At 41.0% G+C, this 25,076-nt stretch overlaps 1 protein-coding gene across 1 annotated transcript; it reads right to left on the minus strand.

The window, feature by feature from the left end:
- Window positions 1–1,247: 1,247 nt before the first annotated feature.
- On the minus strand, window positions 1,248–24,876 carry LOC102300628 (serine/threonine-protein phosphatase PP1-beta catalytic subunit). Its single transcript, XM_005931586.3, has 8 exons — window positions 24,720–24,876; window positions 7,665–7,796; window positions 7,305–7,535; window positions 6,138–6,242; window positions 5,170–5,241; window positions 3,185–3,336; window positions 2,822–2,956; window positions 1,248–1,798 (listed from the first exon to the last, which is right to left on the minus strand). The coding sequence occupies exons 1-8, from the start codon at window positions 24,769–24,771 to the stop codon at window positions 1,694–1,696; spliced, it is 984 nt and encodes a 327-aa protein (XP_005931648.1). The 5' UTR covers window positions 24,772–24,876; the 3' UTR covers window positions 1,248–1,693.
- Between the last annotated feature and the right edge of the window lie 200 nt (window positions 24,877–25,076).

Genomic DNA, 25,076 nt, shown 5'->3' on the forward strand with positions numbered 1-25,076 from the left:
TGTCTGTTTAAAAATTTCTTTGGGAACATGTAAGTAACATGATTGCTTCTCTTAAACGGTTAAAAAAAAGTCCAAAGCTTCTCAGAAGTAAAGATGGCAGGGACGTTCACCAAAATGTGTACAAATTGTGGAATAATTTCAGAATAAAATTCCTCAGTCTAAAATTTTAAAGACTGAATATCGTCTACAGAACATAATATCAAAAGGAACAAGGTCAAAAACCAATATTGGATGTCTGATCTTCTGGCCCACAGACAACAATTCATTAAAAGCAGGCCTGACTCCATCAGGGAAATCTCTGCGTGGGCTCAGGGCTTCAGTGTTCAGTGATTCCACCCACAAATGCAGGTTAAAGCTCTGTCATGCAAAGGAGTCATGTGTAAAAATGATCCAGAAACACCATCTTCTCTCACCGAGGCAAAAAGCCCAGCAGCTGGTCTTCAGACATGTAGGATAAAGAAGGGATGCTACACAGCGGTAAGCTAACCAAACGTTTGAGATAATGTTGCTGCCATCAAATTCAAAAGGAGCCATTCTTCTTCTTAAAATGCTTCATTTTCTCAGATCACAATGCTAACATGTCCGATGCCGTTTCTATATTATAATAATAAAATAAGGGTTTGTGAGATTTGAAAAAAAGTGTCATCTTTTTATTTACATTTTAGCATCTCAAGTCTTTCAGACTGAGGATTAAAGTAGAGCAGGTCAGATTATATCTGTGGGCCTCGGTGGTATAGTTTAACATGTGGCTTTAAAAGAATGCCTAACTCAGCTGAAATGGTTAAACAAACATAAACCAGTTCTTTGTTTCATGGATAACGTTCAGATTGAGCCGACTTTACAGAAATATAAATATGCCTTTATTTTATTTCAGCCGTTTAAGGTTTTATAGTTGAGGACGAGCAACAATACAACTTTCAGATAAAGAAGTGGCATACCAGACAAACGTGGGTTCCTCATACTTGAGAGAAGCCTTTACTTGCAGAAAAATTAGCTCATTGTTCTTTAAAAATAAACGTAATCTGTGTTAGAAGAACCAGTTTAGCAGGAGACATTATCAGATCAGTTTAAAAGTTAGCCTTAGCCTGGCTAAGCCAACGAGATAGACGATCGCTGTAACTTTGAATTCACCGATATATTAAATTTGAGGATCTCTCCCTTGTTGTGGTGTTTGTGTCCCTTTGAGAGTTTAATGGGCTCTCTCGTGAGCTGGTTAGACTTCAAGAACCACAAAGAGCCTGCACACATTTCTTCCCTGTATTATTTATTGAAAACCCAGCAGTTGCCATTAATACCTGTTGTGTCTGTACAGGCAGGGGGGGTAAGGAGATGTGGTAAACTAAATTAGCAGTCATTCTGTTCTCAAAAAAGGAGAAGAAAAACGACACAGACAAAACAAAAACAAAAAAAGCACTCCGATATGCTGCAGAATGACCCCTTGTATTGTTTTCTCATTTCTCTTAACACTTTGTTTTAAAAATGTTACACAGATGCAGGGGGGCTGGGGGGGTGCACGGAGGAAGAAGGGTGACAGCAGTTCAGGGGATGAAAAATAAGGATGCAAATGAAAGTCTGATTTGGGTGTGTCTTTTAAAAGAGTTGCACTGATCCGCTCCTCTTCTGCCAAGTGTTGCCTTTACTTATTCTGTGTGGTGAAACACGAAACGGTGGTTGACGTCTCCGTGCCTCTGCTTCATCGTTTCTTTGGAGGTTGGGCTGTGCGGGGAGGAGTGACGGGTCGACCGGAGTTCATCCCTCCATACTGGTACTTTGCCTTCTTCTCAGACGGCTTCAGGATCTACAACACGCAAACAGAGCAGCGTTAGCTTCAACTTTCCTGCAGTGAGGCGCTAACCACGACACTATAGGATTTTTAGATCGTCCCAGATGAACGATGATCAACGTGAAAAACAATTTTTTCAAGATGAAAAACATGAAAAAGTCAACATTTGCATGAACATCTTTATGGTTCAGCACAGCCTGAAGCTTCTTGTAATTTCTTTAGTTCTCAGGAAAACTTCTCCAGGCTCCTTTAAGGACATCCTGCCACGTGTTTTGTCCGATTTCCTCAGTTTTAAGGACATTAAACAACACACTACATCAAGATATCCAGGTAAAATAATATTTTACGACTGTCAAATATTTTTCATAGATTCATCTAAAATAAATAGGAGCAAATTGTGTTTTTGGCCGTTAGTGACAACGTGCCTACAAATGAAAGCTGGCTGTTTGAATGATTCAAAGGTTAGTGTTGAAACGGCTCAACAGACAAACCTTCCTCTGAAGATGGTCAGATATAAGAACTGGACTAAAAATCAGAACAAAAGAACTAAATTTTAAACAAGTAAACTGGATAACTATCGCTCATGAACACTTAAAAACTAACAGGAAAGCCTGACTTCTTAGAAACAAAATATACAGAAATGAGTGTTGACTCCACACTTTTGCACAGCTATGCATATTGCAATTATATTCCAGTTAGCTCCTCGGTAGGTTGCTGGAGTTTGGGGGATTCTGTGGATGTGTTTAATTCTGCAGATAATGTCATTTATTCAGTCATACGGTGCAAAGCAGGAAACATCAATAAAATTGCTTTGAATCATTTAGCACCATAGTGTGATCTCAACTTTTGTCTCTGCTCACTGGCTGTGTTTAACCATCACTTCTAATATAATTATTGATTACTCATTAAACAGGGATGAAAAGCACAGGATGGATGGATGAGAAGACATTCTGATTTTTACTATGCTTCCTAACGGGGCTTCTCAGATGTAACCACAGATTATATCCATGTTTGGCTTTCAGTATTATGTCATCATACCTGAAAGGAGCACATCAGGGTTTCATCCACGCTCATCATGCCACCAGCGTTGTCGAACTCTCCACAGTAGTTGGGAGCTGAGAAGAGCGTCACAAGCTGCCGCTTGGCAAAGAACTCATAACCATCTTCTACCACCTGGGGGTGCCAGACACACAGATACCTGAAGGTGAACAACTGGCACTGCCCTCATACAAACACTCATCATAATCATGATCAGATTTAAAGTACTGTAGCACTTCATGCAGATATTGAAAGCTGAGGCACATGTTGCTAATGGATATGCATTTCCAGAAGTTTTCTGGATAGAGTGTTTGTTTTCTGTGCGTTTTAATGATTTTTATACCAAGTCGATGTGCATGTTACCTGGTGGGCTCTACAGATGAGATCCAGATCATGGCGATTGAGGAACTTGCTGACCACATCAGCTCCAAAGGTAAAGGAGACGCCGCGGTCGTTCTCTCCCCAGCCCTGGACGTCCTTGTCCGGGTCAGACCAGAGCAAGTCGCACAGCAGGCCTGGAGAGGATAATTCACAATGTGAAACATCTCAGCTGCCACACATTCATCTTCAGTCTGAATCCAGCCTCTCTTAGACCACAGAAGTCAACTTTGTGTGTCTGGATGAGACATTCAGACTATAAATGTGACAAAGAGTCACCCTGAAAGACCATAAGAGGATCTGAGAGACAGCCGCTGCCAGGGTCTGAACACTGGTTGCCTTAAAAGGACAAGAGGCAGCAGCTATAATGAGGAGGGGGGCAAAGGCACAAAAAGAAGCTTCGCTTGCCTTGGCTCACCACCACCGAGAATCAGCCTCATGTGTTCTGAAAAACTCTGAACCCAAGTCTAGCTAAAGAGTTACTGAAACGAGAGCTGCAGCACAAAGAGCATGAGGTGATGATGATAGATGAATGCCAGCAGATCTGATCAGACCTGACATGAAGACCAGAGAATATTCAGACATTAACTGGATTACAGGGACCTTAATCAGTGCTGTGTTTATCAGCAGTGGCAGAATCTCTACTGAGAATTAAGGCAACAGAAAAGTGAGGGCTAAGAGCAAGCAGTCATATCCTGAGGGTTATTTATGAAGCTTGATGAAGGTCTGACCTTTAGGGAGACTGCTTCTTCAACAGGCTGTCACTGCACTTTGTACAGAAATAAATAAATAAATAAATAGTGTCCAGTGTAGGTGTTGGTGATTTCCTGCATTTAGCTGCATTTTTATGCAACAGTTGATACTTTTCTCTATTAATAGAGCGGAAATCCTTTTATTTAAGTGAATGAAAACAAAAACCCAAACAAGGCCAGAGCTGACATCTCAGTGTTTACTGGAAAACACTACCAAGTCTAAACATTTCCCTCATTCATTTTTCCTCCTGAAGCAACACAGCTTTTTGTGTCATTGGCTCCAAACATCCAGTGAGTCTGACATCAGCCTGCTTTCGTGTAAAAGTAGAATGGGAGGCAGCCCCTCGTCTATGGAACCAGTTTGGATTTGGGAGACAGACACCATCTCTACTTTTAAGATCAGGCTTAAAACTTATGTTTTTGCTAAAGCATATAGTTAGGGCTGGATCAGGTGACCCTGAATCCTCCCTTAGTTATGCTGCAATAGGTGTAGACTGCTGGGGGATTCCCATGATGCATTGAGTATTTCCTTTCCAGTCACCTTTCTCACTCAACATGTGTTAATAGACCTCTCTGCATTGAATCATATCTGTCATTAACCTCTGTCTCTCTTCCACAGCATGTCTTTATCCTGTCTTCCTTCTCTCACCCCAAGCGGTGGCAGCAGATGGCCCCGCCCCTCCCTGAGCCTGGTTCTGCCGGAGGTTTCTTCCTGTTAAAGGGGAGTTTTTCCTTGCTCATAGGGGGTCACATGATTGTTGGGTTTTTCTCTGCATGTATTATTGTAGGGTCTACCTTACAATATAAAGCACCTTGAGGTGACTGTTTTTGTGATTTGGCGCTATATAAATGAAACTGAATTGAATTGAATCCTTGTTATTTTAAGTTACCTGTTTAAATGTGCGTGTCATACATCAGTTCAAACGTATCAATCCCTGTAGCTGATGTGCATGTTACTGAAACTCTTCTGCTCATGTTTAAATGTGTGATTTAAGTGATCATGTGCTTATGTAAATCCCAGATATACTTGTACCTTTAGATTGTTTAGTGGGGGAGAAACAGTAAAAAGGCTCACATGCGGGTCAGTTTAAGTTGTGTATCCACTGCATGTACACCTGTCCATTTCACACTGGGTAAAAGTAATCAGAGGGTTATTAGTTCCTCTGACAAAAGAGAGAAGAAGAGAAAATGGCCTGCTGTGTGTGAGTGCTGACCTACCTGTATCTGGCACGTCTGTGGGTCTCATGATGCGCCTGATCTGCTCCATAGACTGCAGGTCAGGAGAGAGGCCTGTGGGCGACACAAACACCCTTGGGTAAATCTCTTCAATCTCTACTCCTGCGATGGAGGTATTAACTCATATCAGCGCAGCCAAAACTTGTTTTGAACCATTTACTTCACATCCGATTAGTAAACCAGAAATACCAGAAGCTCACGAGAGCCGTGGACTTTATCTTTCATTTTGGGTAAGTGATGTGAGAAGAGCTCAGTGTTGACCCACAGTCTTCACAAAGCCCCAAGGACCAAATAAGAGTGTCACACTAAAGAGTTGTTACAATGATAAAACATGACAAAACATTATACAGAAGCCCGTCTATAAGGGCAGGCTTGTAAATGCCAAATGGGGAACAGATTGTGATGATCTAAATGTAAGAGGAAGTTTGTCCCCGCTGCATCATTTTGCCATGCACACAATGACCTACAAAAATAAGCTGTTCACAACTAGTTGGAGTATTTCTAATTGTACCAAGCAAGACTGGATTTTAGTTTTGTCTTATTTCAGTTGAAGGCATTTAAAGCCACCAGCTCTTAAAGCCAATGATGCAGGAATGCAGGGAATCTAGTTGTCTGTGTTTCCTTTGACTGAACAGAGCATAAACAAGCAATCAGCATAAGCCTTGTTCTGGCTTACCTGACCGAGTGGCAAAAGATAAAACAAAATACAGCAAGTCCAAGTACTCAGCCCTGTGGGACCCTGCATGTAATGAGGGTAGTTCATGGAGTAGGATTGTCCACAGTGACACTAATGCAAAGACTGAATATTTGAGGGTCTTTCCACATCTATATGCTCAACCTTCCACTACCCCCAAAAGCTGCCTGGTTCCTAACGGGGCTTTCTAAAGTATTTTTCAAAGTAGCAATAATCTGGAGACTAAACAGTAGTTACATTGTTTCAATATGAATACCTCCGTGACAGCAGAAGATCTTCTCATCCACGATGGCGGCGATGGGCAGGCAGTTGAAGCAGTCGGTGAAAGTTTTCCACAGTTTGATGTTAAATCTGCGTTTACCTGCAACATCAACACGACAGTGTCAGCACGACCATATAAGGCTGTTTCAAAGGTTTTCCAGCTCCGCCTCCAGTTTAATAGATTTAAGACAGTCCTCTTTACACTGGAAGACACAGACGATTTTTGATTTTTATTGGTTTACAAGTGCCCGTCAACCAAGAGCAGTGCTTGCAAGCCAGCAGATCTGCTTGCAGCAACAACGTTTTTCCATCTCAATGCTGAAAAGCTTTCACAGACAAGTAGTCCCTTCTTTCCTTCATTTGGGTAAAAGGACTACTGTGCTTAAGGAAATCTGAGATTTGAATGTACACTTTACACAAAATTTGTAACAAAAAACTACCTTTGTGACTACTCATCAGGTGCTGCTGTTGGAATGAAAACACAGGCTCTCGGAGGCTAATATGGAGGCAGCTTACTGACTTACTTAAAGAAATGATGACAATTGAATGCCATTTTTTTAAACCTCCTTAAATCCCGCTGCTCTCTCCATCAAACTGAGTGAACTGGTTCGTCTGCCACTGTGCAGCATAACAAGTACTACCATCTCTAGCTGCCTTCCAACACTGTGACCAAGGGACTCCATCTGTGGGATGACTCACTGGAGAGACATCTGACTCTATTAAAACTGTCATCTGTCACAAAATACTGTTATTGTGGCATTTGCATGGAAACTCTTTCCTTCATGAAAGCCTGCAAGACCAGTTCAAGTGGCAGGAAGTGGCCTCAGGACCTCTTTAAAGAATAAATAAATAAAAATAAAATAAAATAAAATGCAGTTAATAGGGGAATTAGTAGGAGCTCTATTTATGAGTTACTTTCACTCATTTAATTTTACATTTCTATTTTATAGTGAAACAATTCAAATATCTAGAAAAAAAGGGGGGGGGGATAGGATTGGGAACATGAACCATCAAATTACCATTTTTGCCTGCCTGCTTCCTGATCACCACTTTTGTTTCACTCAAAAGTGTTTGTGTGTTAAATCACGCACAATGGAACGGCAGCCACCACAAAGAACTTAAGAGGAAATAAAAAGTGTAACTATGAGAGCAGGATGCTCACACTCGTCATAGAAGCCGTAGATACGGTTGATGGAGGCACACTCGTGGTTGCCCCTGAGCAGGAAGAAGTTCTCGGGGTATTTGATCTTGTATGCCAGCAGCAAGCAGATGGTCTCCAGAGACTGCTTCCCTCTGTCCACGTAGTCTCCTAGAAACAGGTAGTTAGCCTCCGGAGGAAAGCCGCCATACTCGAAGAGCCTCAGCAGGTCTGTGTACTGTCCGTGGATGTCACCTGGGGTTGGGAGCAGAGGGGAACACTTTGATCCAGAAGGCAAAGAGGAACGTTCTCCAGTAATAATAAGCATTGTTATATCTGTTTGTTTATTTGCAATAGGCATCACACTTGATAGATAGTACTGACCACAGATTTTGAGAGGAGCCTCCAGCTCCAAAAGGATTGGCTGACTGAGGAAGATCTCCCGGGACTTGATGCAGAGGCCGCGGACCTCCGCCTCCGTCATCTGGACAATCTTCCCTGGACGACATCCTCGCACTGGGGAAGGGAGAGCAAAAGCTGAGTGAGCTTAAACTAAACTTCGACACCAAGCTTTCTGATGATGTGAAAGTCAGTTTTAAGGAGTAAGCTTTCCCAAGGAGACTGGACTCCCCTGATTTTTTTCCTCAGGGTTATGATTGTCAAATAACTTTTTGAATTAACTTCAAACTAAATATGGGAGGACCGTGTTTAGTCAACAGGAGGACGACAGAAATAGCCTGTGTGGATATTGTTGATGTCAGTGTTTGTGGATACACTTCCTGTTGCGTAACAGAAAAGAGAAGGAAGGAGAAGGGGGAAGGGGGGCAGTCACAGTGGTCAAGTGACAAGAAGCCCTGAAAGTTCGTGAAATCGGCAAATGTACACATAACTGTTATGAAAGGCAGCAGGTCAATATTACATACAGATGAAGTGAGGATGACTTGTTAATTAAATCAAATACAAATACATCATTTTTGAAAAAGCATTATTTTGGAACAATACACTGTTACAGAATGATACACTTACTCTTACTATACCGCCTTAAGATTACAGGAATTAATGTACACACACGTAGATAAATTAAAGAGTAGAAATGCATTTCCACATTTTGCTGCCATCCTACATTCTCCTACAAAAAGATCAACAGCTACTACATAGACAAATTTATTCTTCTTGCTTAGCAACAATAAGGACCAGAGCTGAGCAAGACTGCTGCTGTCAGGTGACACCACAGCAACATGAAGGAAATCCAAGCCGGTGTAAAACACTAGTCCATGAGTGGATCCCAAGAATGTGGTCAGAAGGATGCAGCAATAACACAGCCAGAAAGGCTTGTTTTTCTAAGGAGGAAGTGGCTTGAAAGGGCTGAGTATCAAAGGTGTCGTGTGTGTGTCCTGCAGGTGAATCCCTGTGATCCTGAAGGAGAAGCAGCAGCAGCATGTGTGCACATGTGCTGCATGACCCTGCCATTTCTGCCTGGAGATCTTAGGCGTGGACTATAAACACTCTTGCACTGCAGCTAAATGCATCCTGTGATCACACACGCCCCACTTGAAGGGCTATTTTTATGACTGCCCAAAAGGTGAACGTTTTTCTAGTAAACAAGCAAAAAGAAAAGCAATACCATGCAAAGACTGTACGTGGTTTAAATACTAAACACATTCTCTGCCACTGATCCCTCCATAAGCACACACACAAGCAAGATGTGTTTGTGTGTCTAGTGTTGAGTGATTTCACACCTCTGCCTTCCAGCTCGGTCAGGGAGGCCCGATATAGGATGGAGACACAAACACGAAACCAGAAGCACCTGCCCGAGAGGATAACCCTTCATCACAGGGTTAAGCTGAGGCGGAGAAGGAAACGCACACGCTCGCACACGCACAGAAAGAGAGTGCGATCCAGTGACCTTGACTTCAGATTGTACCATTATAAGCTTGTGGGGAGGTATCCCAGCATCCTTTGGTCCATCACTTGTGCACTGCAGCTTCACCAGTCAAGAGAAGGAAAGAGCAGGATGTGGCACCCACATCTGATTACCGTGGCAACCCAGAAAGACCGATTTCCAGCGGGAGAGGTGTTGGCGAATGGAGCAGCAGCTGCATCTCACAGGGAAAAGGAGGCGATTCGCAGATTAAGTGTCACCTCCACCAGCCCACGCCCTGCATACTAACACTGCTGCATCCGACAGCCGTGACGGAGACCCAACAACGGGCCTGCCTGCATCCGCATAGTTTGTGATTCCGGTCAATTACTCAGCTCAAAATAATTTACTCATGAGGTTTACACACACGCACGCACGCGGTTTAGAACATTTGAAAATATGTTAAAAGTCAGAATGTATCCTAAATGTTCAGCTCACACTCAGGCTCTAAAGTGAGTTACCGAGTACCAGTGATGCATGCAGATGTAATTTATTGCACGAAACACTCTGTCCAACCTATTGCTTAACAAGTGTAACAGCCGTGGCAGCCACAGGTAGTGATGTGCGCCGTTCTTTTGCGTGAATATTCATGGGGAATATAAAGAGCAAACCACGTGAGAACATGACAGCTGGCACATTGTGGAGATTCTTTAAAATCCGCACAGTTTGTATATTAGTATCAACGTTTGCCTTCTAAATGTCTTCTCCATAACCACCACACATTTCACTTGATTCTGCCCTCCATGATTAACTTGCACATCATTAGGGGCTTTGCATATTTGTACAAAAACCATCAGATGTCAGTTATGCGTTTGCTGACATCACATGGTATGATGGGAAGCACAGGTAGTGTTTTGCAGCATTTGTTTTACCCATGCAAAGCATTTCAGCCTTTCACCAAATTCTACACTTACAGCGAAGAGAAATAGGTAACGAGCAGAGAGAGAAGATCTATGCCATAACAAAAGTAACCCAGTGAATGATCCTCCCCCCCCCTCTGGCAAGAAGACAAATAAGAAAATTTATAGTTAAAAGCTAAACCTATAACATTAAACTTGGGTGAACTCAGGGCATACAGGAAGAGGTGCTCAAATACATCAGTTAATCTTGAGTTTAGGCTTAAATTTTAGCTTTTTTTTTTAAAATCTGCCTGAGAAAAATGCTACTTTACTACTCCTCATCTTTTCCCCTGAAAATTCAGTTGTTGTCAACCTGCTGGACACAGTCCTTCACAATGACAGAGCCAAATGAATACACAGTGTTACGGGGTAGTGACATGGTCTCAAACAGCTGTTTGGTTTCACTTACACCACAGCCCATCCATACACTGGCTTTTCAACATGTTTGTGCTCAGAGATGGTAAATGTCATGTTCAAGAAACCTCTAGTACATTTTCCTAATTTGGTCAGCTCAGGTCCATGTGCCTGAGCCACCACAGTGGAGTTTGGTCACACCCTCTTAAAACTGTATGCCAGAGGAGTTCATGCAATCAAGTGCCTGCTGTCAAAATCTATTCACCAATTTGCCTCTTCCTTCCCCTTCCTCCTTTTATCTTCATCTTTATTATCTTTATTTTTCAAGTTGCATTCCTGGCTGTGGCTGACTCTCTGGGTCACCCTCCTCCACCTCAGCAGTGAACTGTGCTGACGTCAGAGGACGGCTCTGCCTCATACCCCTCCCTGAGTGCATACCAGACAGCTCACAGGCCTTTTTAAACCTTAACATCTCAGCCTACTGCAGCCTGAGAAACATGCAGCCAGGGAATCTACACGTACCACCAAAACCCAAAGAACCTTTCTAGTACCAAGTGAGGGGAACCAGTTTTGGATGAAAAAGCATCTGTGAAACTAAATGCATCATCACAGCTCACTAGAAAAGTTCAGTTCAGTTCATTTTTATTTCAAACATATACATTCACCAACATTTCATAAAAATCTTTCCATGCAGTTGTAAAAGTAAATCATGATACACTAAGCTGAAGGAAAAAAATTAAAGTTTAGCTAATGTGACCCTCTGGATTTAAGGCTTGTTGTCAATAGTTAAGTTTTTAAAAATACAGAAGCAAAAATTGTCTGCGAGATGTCTGAATTTATCCAGAGTCCTGTATTGAGGTCTTGTTTTGTCCAACCAGCAGCAGTCCAAACCTGTTTGGCTCTCAGGACTATTATTCGAAAGCTACTCTGGATCACTGTACTTAAAACTGCAATATGGCATTGGATATGGGACAGGGCACTCCCCCAGTGTCCTTCCACAGGGTGGCCTAACATGCCTGAAATATACATTTACTAATTAAAAAACCAGACAGGTTGCACTCAGAGCCATACTTCAACTCCAGTGGCTATACTAGAGACATTATTAGGATTGTGTTTATGCAAGCAGCAGAGCACAGACCCACAGTTAAACTTGTTAACAATGCAATGGTTTACCCAACCCGCAGTGAACATAACTGGAGACCAGTCACCTGAAACAGTATTGACATTTTCTTGTTTTTACCGTTTTAAATATATTATCATTTTGATTTCTTCTAACTAGTAGAACCCTTTTGCTTAAAAAAGTAATTAGTGGAATGGTAGACATTTAAATGTTACTTATAAACTATAAAGTTGTAATTCTCAGCAACATGGCAACAAGAGACCATAAAAAATATTTTAATGACTAAATGAGTGAGTCTAAGAAAGTTTTGTTAACTTGAAGGCGAACGACTGAATTGACTACCAGCGAGAGGTGAGGATGCTGGCGATTCACATATTGACAGAGTAGTAAATAGAGGACAGGGTTACCCAGGCAACCAGACCCTGGATGGACCACTTCAGCTTCAAAGAGATGTGTGATGAGCACATCACTCATTGTGTGGACATAACATTAGAAACAACCTAACGTTCTTTGGTTGTCATATTTCTAGGTACAAACTGGGAGGGTTTTTTTTTGTTAAATAAAAACTCTTCCTGCCCAGCATTTTGTGACAGTGACTCATTAAATATTTGGGAGGATCTTAAGAAACCCAGCCATCTATTGAGCTGCGTAATAAACCACACCAGAGAGGTGTTGCCACATAAAGCAACAACGTGACAGGGTGTGTGAGTACACAGTCAAACTATGATAGAGTGAAATGAGAAAACACCTTACATAGTAAGGCCAGGCTTGCCCGATCAGTTTTGCAAACATATCAAGGCCAGAGCTATCTGCAGAGTCAACAACTGTAATCTTTGTGGACTGCGTTGCCCAAAATTGATGGTAGTCTAATATTAACCACTGACAAAAGTGAACATCTTCATATCTGAGAAGAAAAAAAAAAAAAAAAAAAAAAAAAAAAAAAGCACTGTTTTTGAATCTATAAAGGAAAACGTGGTCATTCTCTAAAGGAAGGGGTTTGGTTGAGAGTGATTTCCTCTGCTTCGCTGGTTGTAAATGACTTGCCAAGCGTCAAAGAGGTCAACTATTTTTCCATTCATTTAAGAGAGGGCTTACTTGAACAAAGAGCCAAAGAGAGCGAGTGAAAGATAAGTTAGTTACAGACAGATTCTCCTTCTGGAAGGCATTGCCATATATGGCCGCTGCTGTATGAAGGAAGTAGTCAGTCAGGACAGAGAGGGAGTGCTTGAAGGCTCTGCTGCATGTGATGGGAATAGAAACAGGCTAATGAAGCGCAGGCCAGAGCTCGCACTCAGGGCCACAACAATATAATGGCTGTCAGCTGCACTGGAAAAGCGCTGCGTAGGATACATCAGCGAGAAACACGCGCAGATGTCAGCGCAAACCATAAGCGTGACTACTCCAAGTCAGCAAATTCTACTTAATTTTCCATGAGATATACATTTGTAATCCTTAATGCAGGTTCAGTATAGGTCTATATATAGCCCAGTGTTATTATACGTGCTACTTGATTATTTTGTTTTTCCTGGGTTTCAGTGCTTTTTCCTGGGTCTGAAAGGATTGTTTGGAGTGGTCATGTTGTTTCACTGAATCAGTGTTTTTGAATCAGTGCTGAGTCACCGATTAGCTGACCAATGAATTTGTTTTAATTTTATTTTTTTTAACTTGTTCAATACTCCCTGTCAACTGAAACTGTTCCAAGTTCATCACAGCGGAGTTTCCCGAGAACAATCGGGCACAGGCATCAGTGAACGTGGCCTCAGTTTACCCGACGTTGCACTGAGCGTACAGTACCAGTTGTGACAATTCTCATCTCGACTCAAACAGTATCTTACAAATGGTGCACTTTGTAGTGAAATGTAAATATACTCAGTTATATAAATGTCTGTGAAAAAAAATGTCATCACAACATTGCTCCAGCAATGCCACATGTTTACGTTTCCTAGTATGTGCAACAATGAGATAAGCCCAAGCATATTTGACGACAAAGAGTCCCGTCTCGGCTTCCGGTGATGATGTAGTAGTGACAAAGGTAGCTATTTAAACAACCTCCAACAAAGCACATAACTTTGCAAAATATGCAAGACAATTGTTCCAGGTAAATGTGGGAACAATACACTTGTTTCACTACTTGAGACAAACACATGCTGTCAAATGCAGCCTGGCTATAAAGGAAAGATACCAGCAGCTGGAGATGTGTGACGCAAATGTAAACAACTGACTCTACAGAGGATTGCTGGAGCACTTTCATTCCATAAGACAGCAGGAGCAAACAGTAGATGAACATCACTGATGTGGTTGCATGGTGGAAAATAGAGCCGTTTAGTTATTTTAGTTTTAAACTAAAACGTTAAGCAGTTATTTTATACTTCCAAGGGTAGGCCACCTGAGTTCTTACGTTGACTAGCTGTGTTACCACTGTAATGCTACTGCTGCTGGCACCTGGTTTTCACACTTCAAATTAGGAAACATGTCATGATGGTATGCTTTTTTTTGTTTTAAATCACATTGTTTGTAAACATATCATCATAAAATATAAAGTCCATATTGCCCACAGCTACACAGCACTAAGGAACTTTTAACAGCACATTTGCAGTACCTGGACCTAGCATATTAGTCACAGCACATGCCACTAGTATTGCTGCTCTAATAAGACTCTGATGTCTTATTAGACATTTTCACACAACTCAACACAGGGAGCTCTTTTGAAGTTGCTCAAGTTTCTCTCTGAATGGTGTCTGGTTTCTAAGGGACTCTTAAGATTGCAGTGTTAGCTTGAGCCAATTTTTCCCGATAGATCATGGACATGGGCCGAGGGGGTGAGCCGACAAAGCCAGCAGAAGCTATAAGACAGGTAGGCTTCACGGTAGTAGTAAAACATTTTTTTCCTCTCATATGTTTAGGTTCTGGGTCTTCTACACTGGTTAGTTTAATTATTATCTATATAATTATCATTATTAATATTATCATTATACCTATTGTTGCTGGTGTTTTTGGTTTTGTTAAGTCTGCAAAGGCAAAGAATGTCTGACTTTGTTGAACTTGCATTGTAGTAAGACCACTCAAAACATTGGACGGCCCTTTTGGAAGGTTTCTGTGCTGGAGCTGGCACATGACCATTTCAAATTCAATAGGTAGCATGCTGCAAGTACGCATCTCAATATCAACTTGAAAAACATAAACAAGCTTTTCAACTCGATGGTCTAACACCACAGTCCCACATTTAATTTCACCACCCTAGCTCTCTTGCAAGGTATCACCTGTCAAATAAAGGCACTAAAAAATTACCCATGACACATCAGCATTATGGCTTAGAAAGGTAGTGCAAAGCTAAAACTGAAGGTGACTGCAAAGTCTGTGTTTTGTAAGTATGCCCACATGTCACAATTCACACTGTCAGTTCATTAGTGCCACTTTCTGGCAACTTCAACTTTAACAGAATATCTCTCCTTTTCAAGAAAAGGATTCAAAAGTTCTACTGGGTAGACTCATGAATTTAAAGCAAGTATGACTGTGCATGTTTTTAGTCACTGCAGCACCAAAAAAGATGCCGTGTCAGACCTTTTTTAGCCTTCCTCTTCCATTCAGTCCAACTGGGCACAAGGCCAGCAGCTCTCAACTGCTCCTCCATCCCACTCTCTCCCACACGGGAGAGATGGAAAACAGTGACCCCTTAGTGAACGAGAAACACAAAGTAACTCTGGCAAGAGGAGCGGGAGCCACTCTTAACTCAGAAATCCAACTGCGATGGCATTTCTGGGCAAGCTTTAGATTTTCAGAGGACGTTTTGTTCGTCTCTAAGTGCCACAGTGAATGGCAGTCTTTGTGGGGCGAAAGAAAGGACGAAATTGAGAGGAGAGACTGGGGGAGATATAAAAGGAGACACAGCTATAGACAGAGAGAGTGGGAGAGATGGAGAGGAGTAGAGAAATGGGAGAAAAATGTAGGCTGACACTGAAGCTTGAGACCCTGCAAACGAGGGACTGAATAGAAGGGAGGGTTTATAGCTAGGCAGCTGAAAAGCCTGGGTGAGCTCTCTGTGCCATGTTTGGTGCCAGGGGGTGAACGCTCCCCGCCACACAGGCTCCACCATTGTTGTTTCCATAACAGAGTGCCACGCCAGCACCCTGAACACCACGCAACACAGCAGCAGTCGACTACATCTGACACAAACAAGCAGGGTGACAGCGAGGAAACAAATATGCATTATGAATAGCTGTAAAATAAAAATTGAATCCAGGAAAATAAAAATAAAAAAGTTACTTTAAATGGCTGTCAAAGTGCTTCAATTTCAGTTCAGACGGCGATGAACTTTCCTCACACAGACACCCAGATGCTAATTAAAATGATAAAACCTCCGAACTGGTCAAGCCTATAGAAATTTTGAAAATAGGAACACAAGCAACTCCTTGTAAAAACAATTAAGAAACAAATAAATTCACGCTGCCTGAAAAACAAAGCTAAATACAGCAAAACACATCAGTCAGGATTTACACTGGCTCGAAAAATCCTAATGCCCAAGTTTGAGATAACAGTTCTCACGACGGTGGCTATCCGTTTTCGCTTCCTGATTCAGGCTCTTTCACACGCACATGACTCTTTTCAACATAAAATGATCCCTATGAGTGTCGTCTACACCAATCAGACATGGTATCAGAAGATGCAAAGCTGGTTGCAAAAATCAATAGAGAATACTTAAAAAAAAAAAAAAATAACAGTAAAATGCAACATCGTTGCAAATAAGAAAAGAGATCAATACCACTGAAACTTGTTATTTTTGGGATTTAGTTCACAGAGGAGTAACATAGAAGTACTCAACAGCCATGTGACATTTTGCATATAGTACAGGTATTTGCACAACAGTAAAGTATTTGTGCAAGGGGTAACATAATTGCGCGAGCATGCCCGTCTTCATTACTCACTGTGTTTATCAGACACATCTTTACCCAAGTGGAAAGCAATAGTTAGGTTGCTGCTGGCATTTCCAGTATGTCTTTCAGAAGATGTCTGAGTTAATGTTGAATGACTCACATTAGCAACCACTGCGTTGCTTTGCTTGGCCATTGTTATGCTGCGATTCGTCACGTGTTTTCTGGAACTTGAATAAGTTATGTTGCTTTGTGGCAACTTTACAGCACTCGCTGAATTTGTTCTTCATCACTACTTGCTCTAAATCCAAAGCATTTTCAAATAGCAGATGATGATCCACTTCCAGGATGACTGCATTTGTTCTTTACAGTGCCAGACATTTGATTTTTGTATGGCTAGTCGGTTATCTATAGCATATTGCTGACGCCGGGTCTATCCAGGAAACTTCACATTGCTCAGTGCAGGGAAAAGGTGTGACTGGCATATGCAAGCATCTCAGACAGTAATTTATTGAGTGTAATTGCAGAATAGCCATTTATCGGTTAATTCCAGTAGTCAGTGACTACTATGACTTATATCCAAAAAGTCTTCTTTAATATGACTTCTAAAGCTTTTTCTTTAAAAAAAAAAGAAGAAAAAAAAGAAAATAGCTTCAAGCTTCATACGATAGCCTTCATAAAGGCTATCGTATACTCATATTAAATGTCTAGAAAGTATATGGTATGTGGTATCATCACCACAGTAAAATATCTTACAGTTAGAGGCCATCTAAACAATATGCAATTAAAGATGCACTACACTCTTCTCACTGCGCATTTTACCCCCTTGGCTTATTTGTCATTGTGCTGTTGTCATCTTTGAAAACTGTAAGGACTAAATGGTGGCTCCTTGGTAAAGGAGTGACTCAAATTCAGGAAACATTGACATCTAAACACAAACACCTTTTAGGAGATTTTATGTTCCCAATTTGACAACAACTTGGCTGCTGTTTTTGCCCATAAACCAAGATGACTAAAAAGAAGAAGAAAATAAATAAAAATTCCATCCTACCTCCCCTCTCCCTTACTGGCTGATCCACGGGGCTGTGGCGTTGATTGTGCCACATAAAGCCTACGGGCCACCTGTGCTGGCAGCCCAGACAGAGGGCTTGTTGTCACTAAAGGCCAGCCAGTGTGGGCTTAACATGTGTATGCTGGAAAAGCTGGGGCCTGTAATCGCTGCTTTACTCGATTGCAGCACAGAGACAGTACAGCAATGGTTATAAACTAATGAGGAGGAGAAAGAGGAGGAGGGGCAGGTGCAGAGAACTCAACAAACAAACAAGAAAACACAAGGCTTGGCCAGTAAACTGTGCACAGGAATGTAGGGAAGGAATACCGCAGTTTATATGAAGCATACTTATATGACCAAAAATATTTATCACGATAAACTTTTGAAAATATGCGATAACGATATAATTGACACTAGACAAAATACTTTACAACTCCACAACTTTATTAGCACAAAATACAAAACATCAATGTAGTTTCACTTAAACAAGCAGCTGTTTTTTATGTGCATTAAAGTTATATAAAAATTTAACAGTGCAAAGACAAATTCCTTGCTGACAGTTTAACCAAAAGGCATTTCCAGTGGAAATTGGCCGACAGATCCTCAGCATAACCATGTATAATATCCACAAAACTTAAAAAGGATGAGTATGAAAACAAATGCACCACACATGCGCGTTTTATCTATATTCTATCGCGATATTTCATTTTCTTATCGTTGCCCAACATTATACCGGTATTACCGTGAACAGTATGATATGGCCCAGCCCTAAAGCATACTACTGCTTGCTACTGTGTTAATGCAAATGTAAGATTTCTATAAACTCTAAACAATTCCGGGTCAATTCAGATGTGATCTAACTAACCACAGCGAGTTGCTGCGAAATCTGACACGAGCTGCTGTGGATCATACAAAAACAGTAGACGGCTGATTGATTTCAAACAGACCATGGTGTCATGCAATCCTGTGTAATGTGGCTGCATTGCTATTGATCTTTTCACCTCACAATAATACCGCATTACCACCCTTTGATTAGACACATAACTGTTTAAACCGTACTTCTTTTGTTTTTGTTTTTATTTTTATAACCAGGAACACAATACATTAGGCAGCTGTGGGTAACTTTGCAGTGTTAGTAATCAGCAGTGCTTTAAAAAAAATAAAATATGCATGCAGGCTCTGATGCAACACAACAAGCTTGATCCTGCATGACCACACTGGTGTGGCTTAATACAAACATTCAAACTGGGATACCACCGTTCTTACATGCAAAACAATGACAGACAGGACTCTCGCGTCCTCAGGGAGGAGTGCAAAATATGACTGCATAACATTACCACTGTCAGACACACACAGACCTCCAAATGGCATTTTAATACAGACAAATAGCTTTAGTAAGTAAGCTACACACCATTGTGCTGCTTACCTTTCTACTCTGACTCAGAAGACTGGTCACAGGTCAGTAAATCACAAGTCATTGTTGTACACAGTGACAAATGAAACCTGAGAGGCTAGAAACCTGCATGCTTTGCCTGCTATGCCACTGAGGAGGCTTCAGTGATGTAAGTCGTGCTGTCAGTCGATCAGGTTTAGCCTGTCAGCTAGAAACTCCTGTCAACCCCTCCACCAAACCACTCTTGAAGCACAGCTTCAGTGTGTGTCTGTCTTTAGACACACCAACACATTTGCAGATAAATTTGTGCATACCGAAAACCAACTAAAACTAAATAAATGACATGAACACAGACCATAGGAGATAGAGACTCCTAGTTCAGAGTTTTCTTCTTCCTTTTTTTTTCTCTTCAAGCCGATCGATGAGTTTGAGGACAACTATGCAGTTTGGGTTAAAACTTGACAAACTGGGAGTGATGCTGGTCTTAACTTTGTCACAAAACATGCATCATAGGTCCAACCCTAACAGGCATGTTATAGGACTCTCTAAGAAAACAATGACTGAGTAAGAGGCAGCAGGGGAAACCCCGTTTATGGCGAGGAGCTGACTGATCAGTACTGAACGATTGACTAACACCTGATTGATAATATGACAATGTAATGCTGCATTTTACAGTAAAGCAGGCCTACCGATCACAACTGGATATCTAACTGCAGCACCGAACATTAGCTAGACATAATAAATGGTTGTTCAGTCACGTGTGCGTTAATTCAAGTGGCACGCTGCAGTAATTTGATTTACAGCAGTCAGGATTTGATACTCAACAACATTTTGTGTTCCTCTACACAACCAGCAGGTCAGCTCGTAGAGGTTTAACTGCTGTATGGACGCCCCTCAAGTCCCCACCCAGTCTCTAACAGTGACCAAACATTTCGCCCTTGCGTGCGGGCATAGAAATCCTCCTGCCCCGGCTTAGACTTGCCATGTCATTTCCTGAGAAAAACATACTTTAAACACACCCTTAGAACGGATTAGGCAGACATGTATAGATTTTCCTGGTCTTCCTTACCGCTCAAATGTGCTTATCACCCTTCATTTCCCTCAGATTACTACTATCAAGCTGAAAATGTGATGCTGATTACTTGCAAGGTTATTGGGTCTGCTTGTTTTTCAAAATGAACTGCCTGTGAAAGTGAATGGCACAGCTTAGGTGGACGTCCTTCCACAATAACTGGCACACTTTGACATTTTAACAGCTGGCTGTGGAAAGGAACCCATCTATGACTGTAGTTTTAAGGGATTATGGCACAGAAAGTAAATGTCTTTGATATCCTAAATTAGGGCTCTTCGATATAACGATATATATGGACGACGATATAAAAACATTTATCGTTTCATTTTACGCTATCGTTTGTTTCGTGGTGTCGCAAAATAAACTGTTTACGGCAATATTTTTTCATCGTTTTGATGGTCACTGTAGTGGCTATATTAATTTCTTAAAGCTCTCTCTTTCTCTTATATTTAATATGGATGGGCAAGCGACTGTTTTTATGCATTGTGGTTAGCAACAACGACGGTAACACCACCGCGTGTCCGCTTGTTTATGTACCACATAAACCTTTCACAATAAAGCTCAAGATCCTGTTGAGACTTTTCAAAATAAACTGAATCACGTGAAAGAGCAGATTATTTATGGATGAGAAGTAATAAAAGGTGCTAAAAAATAAACCTTAGACTCAAACGTTAGAACAGGCTTTTCCCCGCAGCACGCCGTGTAATAAATACTCACAAAGAAAACGGCGGCTGTTACAACTTATGTCTAAAAATGTATCGTTTCATGCATCGGTTAAAACACTCGACTCCAGCTACATGACGCGCAGCTGGAAACACTTCACGCAAGTCGAGCTGCCCGAGATTCACAGAATTTACAGAAAATGTTACATTTTTGTGATTTATATCGTTATCGGACGATGGAATTCTTATATCGGGATATGAGATTTTGGTCATATCGCACAGCCCTATCCTAAATACATGAAAAGGGAAAACAAATAAAGGGTACTGAGATATTTGTATAAAAAAATACAAGCAATTTATTGCCACTGCATGTGGAAAAATAATATAACATCTCTCTTGAATGAAAGAGAGTTGGATTCCACACATGTCCAAGAAATGAAAAAGCAATATGTAATATTATGAAAAGGAAAATTAGAAGATTTTTCAAGAGTTAGAACAGCAACAAATTCCACCTTATTGCCATTTTCCCCTCTCCCCTGTATGTTTGTGTCACCCAGAGGGTAGGTTAATTTCTACCAGGGACAGCTGTGGCTGTTGACATTTAATAGGAGATCAGCGAACTCTCCATATGTGTGTCTGTGTGCATGAGTATGTGGCTCTCTGCCTGCCACCAGCCCTCACAGAAAAAGTGAACCATCACACTTTTAAAGTGCTTAAGGAAATCCCTTCCTATACTGAGAAAAAGATCTAATTTTATTCACACAGGAAAGAAAAAGAAGAAACGGCTCCCTGGCGTGGAGGTGATTCTAAGCTTCTTCGTGTGAATATCGGGAGGAAACAAAACAAAAAAAAGACCCACAGACGGGTAACTTGCTAAATTTTGAAAGGAAAGCGGCCTGTAGATATAACCTGGGTAAGTAAACTAAAGATGATGATTATCAAGGGTTGTGTGAGTTTGTGCTTTTGAAAGGTCACTTTTTAAAATAAAATGTGACCCTTTGAAGACAAACTGATCCATAAGGGACATTCTGAGTGCTCAGGCTTGTACTTCTGCCCAGTCTTGGCCTAAATCTGTCTTAGTGTTTGAATCAAACTATTGTGTTTTTTGGGACATTTTTTTTCCTAAATGGAAAATACTAGCTGGTGAGAACTTTCCACACTAAAAACAAATTCTAAATACCACACTTGTTTTTGGAAGAAACAGATTTTAAAGTCCCACTTTAACATTAGCATAAATTATATTTTTATACTTGCCACTGTGCTATAATTACGTGTGGCCTGCTAACAAACACTTGAACATTTACTTGTAGTAAAACACAAAATATGATTGATACCAAGGACAGAAAAGTGAATGCTTGCATGAATCTGAATACACATTTTCTTCTTCTTTGATGGTGCTTAACCATTACTTAACCAAGTGTTTGGTCATTTTTATGAAAGCCAATTACGTAAAATTCACTTGATGTGTAAAGGTTTTCTTTACAATCCATAACAGAAAATCCAATACCTTTTACAGTTTTTCCCCACACAACTAAACTGGATTTACAGTGAGAGCAGGTTGATGCATATGATTATGTCTACATATCTAAATAATAGGAATACACAATGTTTGTGACCATTATTCATATTCAGCTGTCTACCCAGTTAGGACATCATACAGCAGACAATTCGACTATCCAGATCAACAGGAAGCGACAGTATTCCTTGTCCTGCTCTGCGGTGTTCAGCATAGCGGCACATAAACCACACCTCCACCTGCCACAGATTCTAGAGAAGCTCACAGAGGACTTCCAGAATAGACGAAGGCTACTGTTGCTAGATGCAGTCCACATTGGTGGTGTTGAGTCTGTCCAATTGCAGGACGAAAGACTCTCTGGGGAAGCAGCTCAGTGACATTGAGGGTTGCTGCAAAGATCACATCTGCCTGCTGGTGCAGAAACTGCTTAGCAGCAACTGCAGTCTCAGAATTATAGCAACTGGATTGGCCATGAATAAGAAAATAAACACTGGCTTTGAAATTTGAAAAAAAAAAATGCTAAAAGGAGTCCCAAATTATTCTTGGACAGGCATTAGTATACAAAAGTAACCTACAGAAGTAAAGTCATTTCTGGGAAACACCATTTTGGAGTAAACAAGTAATTTAAATGCAGGAACATTGGATTTACTTGCAGCCCTGTTTTAATAAGATTCAAAACCTTTTTTTTTTCCCCACCCAAACAAAAGCCCACAGAAACAATGTCGGATAATCTCATTACAAAAACATTATCACACCATCCAAACTGAAATAAGTATGCTCAACAAAATCTGGACATTGCAGCAATACTAGGAGACATTTCAAATGTACCCAGTCCGTCTATTACGAATCACCGAGTATTTGTGACCCATCACCCGAAAACTGTTTTTGTATACATCCAGTTTTGGTTATGAGTCAGAACGAAAAGCCTTCAGTTATGATGCCCCTCTGATACTATGCTCATCCCAACAAAAAGGCCAGACATTTTCAAATGGTTGTTGATGAAAAGTGAATGAAAGGAGATTGATAGTTGGATACATTGAGGGCTCACATCTGGAAGCTTTTAGGACCAGATCCCTCCAAATTCCTGCAATGAGGTTAACTGCTAAACACGAAGCGAGTATACTATAGTCAGTTCTTGTAGGCACAGTACTGTGTTACTCTACACATCACGCACAAAGAGAAAACAAGCACCATTATGTCACTGCTCCCGTCAGTCCAGATGATTAAGTTATACTGACATGCACTGTACATCTACACTGGGTTCAATCAGAAGTTGCTGTGCATGAGATGATCTGGCATGAATGCTTGTTCACCACTGACTCAGAGAGATATAATCTCCCTGTTTATAATCCATTTTCAAGAAATTATCATCGACATCAACTCGTCTGTCTGTCAGAATCCCTCATTTAACACTACTAAGAAAATCATCCCCTGCTGCTAGCCAACACATAACAATGGAGTAGAGGCAAAAACACTTTTACACAACAGCTCAGCAGAAAAGTCCACATGCATATGAGCTACGACAGAACACAGAATTAACAAGTGTCTCTCTGGATAAAGTTGAGCCACAGCTAGTATTGAAAAGATTCCTATTCAATGTAGTACTGTTGACAAAATGTGTGTTCTTTATGATCAAAAGGCCAGCTGAACAAACTATATGCACCGGTTCATGGATAAGAAAACACACGGAGTAGTAGAGCTAAAAGTTTGGTTTAGGTTTTGAACTCCTACAAGTATGTTTTAATGGAATACTACTGAAGCCTGTGGCTTGTGTAAACATCGCCACTTAGCAATATGCGCCAGAAAACAACAGAGCTGCAGTCTTCAGCTCAGAAACCCTTAAGCCAAATCCCATTTAAAAATTTTTTAATTTTTCTTAGAATTAAAGACAAACCCAATTTTTAGAAATCAGAAGCAAGATTTTACTTCCTCGTGGATCGGGTAACTGTTGGGACACTTTCGGCTACACTCAATCATCAATCTAAACTTTATTTTTAAGGAAATGTCAACTTTTGCTGAGCATTTGCCCCTGAAGCTATCGCCCTCCACCGTGTATTTTGAACAGAGCTTTTGTAAAGGAGCAGAGACTATAATAGGTTAAAAGACAGTAGAAGCAACTTGTCAAGTATTTCATTTGGTGCATTCCAAAGTGATAACACAAATGCTGTGACGTGAGTAAGACAGCACTTAATTACTATACTATTAGCTAGTTAGTCTAAGATGGATAGTAAGATAGGTCTGGCATTATCTTCCATCGAAGCACAAACAGCCCACTAGCAAGAACTTTCTTACCACTTAATCACCAAAACCCTCAAAATGCAGTTTACAAAAAAGCTCGAACATAGTTGCATCCAAATGAATTACAAATTAATCTAAAAATGATCCGTGAAAGACAGACTGTTGCTGACTAAAAAGGTGTGCCTGTTGTTAACGACAGTGAGGACCAGTCCTGCTCACTCCAGAGCCGGGCAACGCTAACACGTAAAGCGGGCCTTTATTGTCAAAAATAAAACCTAAATAAGTATTAGGGGCTAACACTGGGCAAAACAAGAATACACAAATAAAACTTGGTTTTGAACTCACCCTCTAAAAGCCTGGAAATCAGCGAGTCGACGTCCAACTCCCCCTCCGCCATTTCTGTAACGAACAGCTCTGCCCGCCGCAGTCTGAAGCAGGCAGGGCAGACACCGCCTCACCGCACAGAAACCGCCTCCCTTTCGCGGCCTCCCATTTAGGGCCATTACGCCTCATTCAACTACACCTCGGATATTTTAGTTTCTAGAACAGAAGGGAGAACAGTGGACATTTTTTAAAAACATAGTAATCCTGTTCATAAGTTTCACATACTTTTTTTCCTCCTCATTTTCTAATTCAATCCTCATATTCAGCCATTGCTATATAAAGCCTGGCTCAACCATAAAGATCATGATATGAGGGTAC

The sequence above is a fragment of the Haplochromis burtoni genome, unplaced genomic scaffold (assembly GCF_018398535.1).
Source record: "Haplochromis burtoni strain Fernald_Lab_line unplaced genomic scaffold, NCSU_Asbu1 Contig_143, whole genome shotgun sequence".
NCBI lineage: Eukaryota > Metazoa > Chordata > Actinopteri > Cichliformes > Cichlidae > Haplochromis > Haplochromis burtoni.

Bases quoted from the DNA above. Each gene is read 5' to 3' on its own strand.
- LOC102300628 (XM_005931586.3), bottom strand. From the start codon at position 24,771: ATGGCGGAGGGGGAGTTGGACGTCGACTCGCTGATTTCCAGGCTTTTA. The intron at 7,797-24,719 runs GTGAGTTCAAAA...TCCCTTCCCCAG, and splicing joins GATTTCCAGGCTTTTAGAGG to TGCGAGGATGTCGTCCAGGG. The intron at 3,337-5,169 runs GTAGGTCAGCAC...TATCCTCTCCAG, and splicing joins CACAGACGTGCCAGATACAG to GCCTGCTGTGCGACTTGCTC.